This window comes from Gossypium hirsutum, chromosome D06 (assembly GCF_007990345.1).
Source record: "Gossypium hirsutum isolate 1008001.06 chromosome D06, Gossypium_hirsutum_v2.1, whole genome shotgun sequence".
Classification (NCBI taxonomy): domain Eukaryota; kingdom Viridiplantae; phylum Streptophyta; class Magnoliopsida; order Malvales; family Malvaceae; genus Gossypium; species Gossypium hirsutum.
Window position 1 is genome coordinate 15,929,730 of NC_053442.1, and position 8,866 is coordinate 15,938,595.

The 8,866-nt window shown below is 34.7% G+C and overlaps 2 protein-coding genes across 3 annotated transcripts; both read right to left on the bottom strand.

Moving 5' to 3' along the window:
* Nucleotides 1-976: 976 nt before the first annotated feature.
* LOC107901023 (endoglucanase 16) lies at nucleotides 977-3,416 on the bottom strand. The gene is made up of 7 exons (XM_016826839.2): nucleotides 2,931-3,416; nucleotides 2,630-2,842; nucleotides 2,336-2,536; nucleotides 2,186-2,263; nucleotides 1,964-2,113; nucleotides 1,607-1,879; nucleotides 977-1,530 (listed from the first exon to the last, which is right to left on the bottom strand). The coding sequence occupies exons 1-7, from the start codon at nucleotides 3,144-3,146 to the stop codon at nucleotides 1,198-1,200; spliced, it is 1,464 nt and encodes a 487-aa protein (XP_016682328.2). The 5' UTR covers nucleotides 3,147-3,416; the 3' UTR covers nucleotides 977-1,197.
* A 601-nt stretch (nucleotides 3,417-4,017) lies between these two features.
* Nucleotides 4,018-8,108, bottom strand: LOC107901022 (fatty-acid-binding protein 2). 2 transcript variants are annotated; one of them, XM_016826838.2, is made up of 11 exons: nucleotides 7,891-8,108; nucleotides 6,708-7,346; nucleotides 6,384-6,603; nucleotides 5,880-5,955; nucleotides 5,671-5,773; nucleotides 5,367-5,435; nucleotides 5,125-5,161; nucleotides 4,929-5,003; nucleotides 4,792-4,843; nucleotides 4,558-4,602; nucleotides 4,018-4,463 (listed from the first exon to the last, which is right to left on the bottom strand). In XM_016826838.2, exons 2-11 carry the CDS (start codon nucleotides 7,229-7,231, stop codon nucleotides 4,366-4,368), a joined length of 1,299 nt encoding a protein of 432 aa, XP_016682327.1. In that variant the 5' UTR covers nucleotides 7,232-7,346; nucleotides 7,891-8,108; the 3' UTR covers nucleotides 4,018-4,365. The 2 variants fall into 2 exon arrangements, with proteins under 2 accessions (XP_016682327.1, XP_040951791.1); XM_041095857.1 differs by lacking the exon at nucleotides 7,891-8,108 and adding an exon at nucleotides 7,432-7,562.
* Nucleotides 8,109-8,866: the final 758 nt, after the last annotated feature.

Genomic DNA, 8,866 nt, shown 5'->3' on the forward strand with positions numbered 1-8,866 from the left:
TTTAAAGTTTATTTAATTTTTTAAAATTTTAAAAAAATATTTTTAGAATTTTTAATAATTTTAATGATTTTTAATTTTAAAAATAGTTTTTAGAATTTTAAAAAATTAATTAAATGTTGACGTTTCATTCACGTGGCAATCCATGTATATGCAACGTTAGCAAAGTTAAAAAATATTAACTTTTCCGTTTATTTTGAGATGATTTGACAAAAAAGCCAGTTTAAAGGCTAAAAATGACGGAAAATTAAATTGAGAGCAAAAATGACTTTTTTTTATAAAGTTGGAGGGTCAAATAAGTTATTATGCCTATATTAAATAGGGTAAATAAAATAGATAGTCACCCAAGTATAAAAAATTTCATTTTAGGCATCCAAAATAAAAAAATTTGCAATTTAAGTACTCGCGTTACATAGTTCGGTCATTTTGGCCACTCTCGTTAAAATCACATATGACAAACTGATGTGGCAGTTAAAAAAATCGATATAATAGTAAATTTATCCCTCAAGTTTTAACATATATCAATGTAGTCATAATTTTAAAAAATTAATCCTCAAAATTTACAAATGATCTCAATTTGATCCTAGTTGTAAAAAATTCAAAGAAATATATAAAAATACATAAATATTTTCAAAAAAACATAATAATAAATTTAAAAAAATAAAAAAATTTGCTGGAAAGAAATAATAATATATAAAATTTTAAAATATTTTCAAAAAATATGAAAATAAATTTAATAAAATAAAAAAATCACTGAAGATGATGAGGAATAGAGGAAGGGGGAAAGAATAAAGGAGAAAATGAAGATTGGAGGAAGTGGGATAATGAGCAGAGAGTTAATCGAGTCTTTGGGATTGTCTGAACCTACTTTAAAGAAATGGAATTTCAGTAAATGAGTCATGTATTAGTGTAATTTTTGTATTGAATTTGATTATCAGTGTTTTATAGCACTGGATTGCGTAGCAAGGTGTAGTTGGATTTAATTTATATGACTCACGTATATACCACTCAAAATTTAACTCAATTAGTTGTTTTCTTTTTACAAAAATTACATCTATGTTCAAAACTTTACATTTTGAACATCTACGCAGTATCCTTATTCTGTTGCAGCTACTTTGTATATATACTTTACGACAAGTGTATGTACATGCTAAAAATTTGGCAAAATTCATGTGGGAAAATAAAAGCAAAAGTAAAGAGTTATTTAACAGGCAGTGGGCGGGTGAGCTTGGCCAAGGCCCCAACTGCTAGAGAATTAATGTAAGTGCATGGCTCGGTGTAGACGGATGACCAGCGTTCATCGTTGAAATTGTCATGGTTGTCAGGTCCACCTAGGATGGCGCCGGTTAACTCATTTGGATTGGGTGTATTTTTGTTGTACCAACGAACGAAACTCATGGGGCAGTTCACCTCCGAATTGGCATCCGATAATGGGATTGAGGCACCCCGGTGGTGCGCTTGTTTTGGTGGATTCTTCCCAAACCCAACCATGTACGATCTTCCTTGTGGGTTTTGACCTAATATGTAGTCCATCTGCAATGTTTCCAATCAAATCTTTTAACTACTACACCTTCTCATCCCTATCCGATTGAATTGGAAAATCGTGTACCTGCTGCTTTGCAAAAGCCAAGAGATGAGTGGAGTCAAAACGTTTGTCTCCACATTGGACCTTTTGGTTGAACCTTTGAAGCAAATCGCCATAGATACTGAAGAGGAAAGAAATTCCAGTAGCATACTGAAGGTTGGCTCCATCTCTCAAATGAACCAGACCAGCTGGAGTCATGGGAATTTTGTGGTAAGGACTTTGAGGAAGGGCTGAACAAATAAAACTGTCAGCGTGCTCCTTGTAGGCCTGCATATCACGGCCACCTTGAAAGAAAGACTGCATTTTGTACATAATTAATGGTGATATTATTCGAACATATAAAATGGAAGAATAATGTATATAGTTGCAAGAGAGAGAGACCTTAGAAAGGAGGATTTGGACACCAGCATACTTGAGGTCCCAGTTAAACTCATCCACAACTGCATGAAGTGCTTCTTCTGTGACATACTTGAAATAAGTGCGGTCGCGTGTGGCACTGTATAGCCATGCTGCCGCCCACAACAACTCATCCTGCACCACCCCCCATCAATTCAACATCAATCTCTAAACCCCTAAATGTCTCTAAACACTTAATTAGCTTACATGATAGCCAGAGAAAGAGCAATAGAAGGGGCATTCTCCATCGAAAGATCCCTCGTGTTCTCTAGCAAATTTGAAAAGCTGCCAACAACAACAACAAAGGCATAACCAAACATGTCTAAAACTTACAATTAAAACAGCATATGTAGGTACCATTTTGGCTTTGTTAAGGAGACGATGTGCATAGGGACGATCAATGCGTCTAAAGACTATAGAAGAAGCAGCCAATGCGGCTGAAGTTTCAGCTGCAATCTCGGTTCCAGGTGTCTTCTCATTGATTTCCAAAACAGGTCTTGGGTGCTTCATATTCTCTGGTCTTACCCAACATTGATGTTCTTTTTCAGGGTCACCAACCTTTTTTTAGAAACAAAAACAAATCATCAAACAATGCAGTCATCTGTATGATACAAATAAATAAACAATTGGTATGTTGTTTAATCACTTTACCTGCACGTACAATTTGTTACGTTTACAAGCGGCTTTCAGGAAATAATCAGTTCCCCATCGAATGGCAGCTTGAGTATTTCCTAACTCACCGGCGGATTTTAACTCGGAATTGTAAACAATTGCAGACCATGCCAAGGTGGTGACTGTGAAGGCCATTGGTAACCCATACTTCACATTGTCACCAGCATCATAATATCCTCCAACGAGGTCCATCTGAATGAATTCAAGCACCTAGCTATCATAATCAAGATGCATGCAAATTAAGATGGAAGGCAAAAAAAGAAAAAAGAGGGTACATCACATTTGCTTCTTTGCCATCATTGAGACAAGAATCACCTCTCCAGGCTACTCTATGATTGGGAGGGAGTTTCCCTGACCTTTGTGCTTCCAAGAAAATGAGCGACTTGGTGAGAGCTTCCTTGTAGCTAAAATTATCACCATTAACAACCACTACATACCCTAGCAAAACAGCCAACCATGCCACAAGAGCGGCTGCAGATGGTCTTGTCATTCCCATGAAAACAATTCAATATCTAAAACAGGGGACTAATGGTTTAGGGTGTGAGAATTCTGATTCACAGCTTTGGGTTTTTGATGATGGAAGGGAAGGGATTAGATATAGTGAGCCAAAATGTGAAGGTTAAGTTGATGTGCGGAGGGGAAGATGGTTCGCCCGTATTTAGGCACACTAAATATGATCACTGTACTTTTGATAATAATAATAATAATAATAAGCAATATCTAGTGTTCAGAAATTAGGATGTGATTTGTTTGGTAGATTAAGAGGGGTTCCTCCTGCCTCATAGCTCCACCTCTCATTCTTTTACCTGTAAAAAAAAAACAAAAAAAAAACCCTCTTTTTCATAATGCTTAAAACTGGATTGGATTTTGTGGCTCTTTTAGACCAAAACCTGTGTAATGTCTTTAGTGCTTTTCATTCCAAATGCTCATAACAAATAACATTGTGATGTTATGTTAGCTATGAGAAAAAAATAATGAAATTTTGTGACTTATTATTTGCTTGGTATGGTTCGAATAAGGGAAATTTGACCAATTTCACATTGGCTATGAAATTGACTGGAAATTCGTATCCTTGGTTGGAAATAAAGTCAAGAAGTATTTTGCTTTTCCTGTGGAAAGAAGTATCTGGAAATATAGACGGAAAATTAACATACATCCTTTGCAAAGTAGTTCAGTATATTGATGGATTCATTAAAGGCGAGTGAAGTAGATGAAACCCTTCATGATATATCTTAGCTTTTAGGGCCACATTTGAAATCAAAGTCTTGATTTTACCACTTCTGTTTTGATCTTGACATCTGTATATGTATATATGTATATGCGTCTGTATACGTATATGTATAATAAACATAAACTGCAACATTTTCCCTCTTAATTATCGATTTGATTTGGTTTTGATAAAGTAATTAATTGTTTTCTCAAGAAACATAACAACTTGACTACGTGTAGTAAAAAAAATGATGACAATATATAATAGGGACATCTCTTTTAACTGATGTTTATCCCCAAATCTACAAAGAATGTAGTAATAATTAAAACTACCCTAACAAAAACCATAGAACATTTGAGTTTTCTGGTTGTCCCATTGCTTGTGTTCATCAGCCACTTCCTCTAAAGTACCCGTATAAACATCCATAAAAGATTTTGAGTTCCTCATGCCACTAGCCATTTGCTCATTTAAAATTTGAGAAAATGGCGACGGAAAACAAGCCACTTCAGCATCTCCTTATAATGTTTGCCACGTTCTGGCCAATGTCTTCTTTTGTTTGCTCCGACACTGGGAAATTGCCGATGTACATGTCAAAGAAAGCCCCTGGCATATAGCTAATATTAGAACCCCCACCTTTTGAAGTTAATTGTAGTGTAGAGAAAAATGCTAATCAACACACTTCTAAGTGTTTACTTACTGCATAAATCCTTGCTATGGACTGCTCCAATCTGGTTACCTCCGACTGCACAAATATATATTTTTCACTATAAGATGAATGTAATATATATACTTAATACAATATTTTCCCAAAATGAAAATACCAACTTTGTCTAACTCATTTTCCATGAAACAAACTACCTGAGATAATTATCTCATTGAAGTAGTTGTTACTGTTGGAGAAGGGATTAAATAGAACAAGAAAGAAACTTACTTTTGGTAATTAGGTGTCCATCAGCTGTCCGCTGAAAGTCAATTATTGTTCCCTGCAATATCCAGTAGGGTTAAGTTGACTTGCTGCTACATTAGATCAAATAGAACAAAGATAAATGAAAGATGAAGGGGATTTACTGCAGGCAATGGAATATCTTGAGTGAAGTAGGAACCGAATGTACTGAGGCAGCGATAATCAGTGTTGGGATTTGTCTGGTAGTAAGTTAAGAAGTTTGTTAAAAGTCCAGCACGTCCATGAAAGCAATAAAAGAGGAAAGAAGATAGTAGAAGGGGGAGGGGGGGGGATTAAAATGCACCAACTTCGATTGCTTACCTTTACTAAACGAGCACGAAGAGATTTTTCAAATGCACTGCAACATACACAACAAAAGCCATTAAAGCCACTCATCAAACTGAAAATTAATGATAGACACTTGTATGTCTTACCACAAGAGCCTTGAACCTAATCAATCTATTGTTCTCACATAAAGCAGTTTCCAAGTGAGTGGCATGCAATTATGAGTATTAAGTTGACAAAATCTTCAAAGGTGCAAGAAATGGAGAAAAAGAACTTACTCTCTTACTGTATTGACTTTCATCCCATTGCAGTTAACAACTAGCCTTACAGTCATACCAATATCCTCGCTGCACACATATAGAAAAAGCACCATAAGAAAATAGGCAAAGAAAAGACTTTAGTCTGCATAGACAAAAAGGGAACAAGAAAACAAGACTGAGCTTGAAATCCGTCCCAACTCATGGCTTTGAAGTTGAACACACAGTTTATGAATGTTCCAAGTCCTCAATAGAGCCTTGATTGGCATTTGGGAGCAGTTAAACTTCTAAACTAACCGTCTTGAGCATGGAAATTCTTCAGTACCTAAGAAGATCCTGATAAAGTTCATTGTGTTTGTTCAGTTCATCCACTGGAATAGAGGCATACTTTGCACCCAATTTCTTGCAAACAGAGTATGGATGAATATCTATAAGGGGAAAGGAAAATCAAGAATAAGTAGTTGAAGCACTAGGAAAAGCACATCATTAATAACACAAGGTAGGAGGAATGAAGCAAAATCCACAAGCACTTACAAAAACCAAATGCATACACCTTCAGAGACTTAATTTTGATGATCTTCATGGTTCTTGATCCAGTACCAACAAGCACCTAAAAGCATAGAGACATAGTCCAAGTTATTGTAAAAAGAAACCAGAACCGCCAACATGTAAAGAATGACCAGATCATGTTAAAGTGATGCAAGTCCCCGGTGTGACTATTCAAGTTTGACCTAATGATGTTTTGTGATTCAAATTCCATGGCTAACCTATGGAAACTTTAAAATCAGTTGGTTTAAATTTTCAACAAAGGTGTCCATAATGCATCTAAGCAACCATGGAAAGTAAATGGCTAAGAGCATTTTAAAAAAGAAATAAATTTCCAGAGAGCACATAAACCTACATTGTGAATATATTAAAATATAAATAGGCTGCTTAACTGATGCAAGAGAAACAGATAAAAAAGCATATCACAGATGATTGATACAAAGTGGGTTACTGAATGTCAGACTAGCAGCAGCAATGCCCACAATGTTTTACCTCAGAAGCTAAACTAGAATTATTCTGTGTATCTAATATGTTATCCAATATTGTTGGGAACTCAATGCCAGTTCTGGGTTCAATAGCATGTCGTCTCCGGTTCAAATCTAGAAAAGATAGACTGCCGCATCCTTGACCAACTTCACAAGGCCTTCGATCCATGAGTTCTTGCATTTGAAGTTCAGTGTTATCAAGTGGAACAGGTAGTACCTTTGAAGATCTGATCACATTAAATCAAACAGCTCAATCAAAAACCATGTGAACAGACAAACATAACACAGAAAGGTAAAAGAGAATGGAATTTGTGAGATAAAAAAACCTTACAAGTTGTCTAATGGTGGTATCAAAGCTGCAGCTAATGATAGCAAAGGAATGTGTCGGAGTGCTTCTGCTTCTCCAAAGAAGCTTCTCATTGCATAACTCGAAATTTTACCAAAAACAAGAGGGGTGGCAAATAGGCCTCTTGAATCAGAGGCAAACCGATATCCGGCAAGATTATTCTTACAAGAAAATATGTGCTTAACCAGAACTGAAGATTCACAACTCCTAGATTCCAAACCACGTTGATTACCAGATGATATATCCCTACTCAACTTCGAAGTTGACATACTAGAGAACCAAAACAGTATAGCCCCTGTAAACTTCGACATACAACTAAAAGCTTCTCGAAATGCGAGACTACCAGGTACATACAAATGTTTAGAATGGTACAAAGAGCTGTCAACAAACGAACTAAACTGCGAAAACAAGTGAGCTCCCAAACCATTAGAAACAAAGGGCTCCATGGGAAAAATATATGGAGACCCTCCTCCATCTAAATCCATGAAAAACAACCAAGTATTCCGCATACTTTGGACTTCAGCTATATGCCCAATCCAGAAACCTTAACCTTTTGTTTTTTTTTTTTTTCTGAACTGAGCAAATTGGGTGGTAAAGTTTACCACCCTTAGAGAAAAAAAGCACCTACAGAGAAAAAAAAATGATGATCCAATTAGAATTCAATTATGATCCATTTAAGAACAAGGAAGCATTTAGTAAATAGAATTACCCTTTGATGAGAAGAAGAATGATAATAGTAAAAACGTACAAAACCTAAGCATAAATAATTGAGAAGCCAAAGGAACCAACAATGTATTTTTGAATAAAAATGACTAAAGCAATTCATTTAACATTCGGTACAATGAATGGTAATTTTTTTCCTTTTTATAATTAATAGAAGTAATCTTTGTTCCTAGAAAATGAATAAAAAAAATATAGCCGTAAAAGAAAGAAGGTAATCAATAGAAGCAATGCTAACTCCAAATTCATCAAATGCAACCGAAAAAAAGAAAGGTAAATAATTCTAAATACATTCTTTAACAGGAAACATCAACAAAATTTTCGAGAAAAAAAAAGTTGAAAACCGCAAAATTTAACAAACTTCTTTTTTTTTTTCTTTCTTTTGGATCAAAAATTTCATAAAAAAGAAAACCGAAAATGCAAAGAAAATGAAACGTGAAGAACGCACCTTAAATGACAAGGAAAGAAAATTGCATGTGGAGATCAAGAGATTCAGATTACGGAGACGGAAATTAGGGTTATTTTTTCCAAAAAAAAAAAATTCTTTCGTTATTTTTTCAAAGAGGTTTTTATTTGATGGGAGAGAGAAAGGAATATGCTGTGTCAAGGGGGGGAAATAGGCAAAAGGTTAAGAAAACGAAGCCACAGTGATTCACAGCTATGGGAAGGACAAAAGTGGAAAACTAATAAAAATATTATTTATTTATTTTGAACTTTTTGGTGACGGTGACGGTTTGGCCCCCACTTTATATTGTAACAAATTCCCACTCAATTAATTAACTAGTGACGGTTCCAATTAACCCTTTATTATTTAAACAAATAAAGTTCACCAATGACGTTTTAGTAGTGTTAGATAATGCAATATTAAAGGTCTTAGGTACGGGTAAATGTTATTATTTTGAGTTTAAATTTTATTATGTATAGATTTCTACAATTTTATTCTGATTTAGGTACGAATATATTTTAATTTTTAGTTTGTCTCTGCTTTGTTCTGATTTCTTGTTTTAGTTCTAATTGATCCGATTTGTATTTGTAATTGAACCTATAATTATATTTGTAAACTCTTTTTCTTTACTTAAATAATATAAAATAATTAAATAAATATTAAAATGGGATAAAGGTAATAATATTTATGAATCTAGGAAGGAGCTACAGTTAAAAATCGGTGCAGCCTTACCTATCAGCGGCACCCGTCTCCCCAACCACCGGTCACATCAAATTTTTAAAAAATAATATTTTTTATGGGTGTGGCCTGGTTAATCGACAGTACCGGACTGAAATGCGATGACCTAAAATATTTAAGGACCTGAAATGTAAATTTTTTATTTTGATTGAAAAAGCTTTAAGGGTACGAACTGACAGCTTGGTGACACCAAACCTCAAATAAGATAATTTGATTCATAAACCCTTCTTATTTATTATTT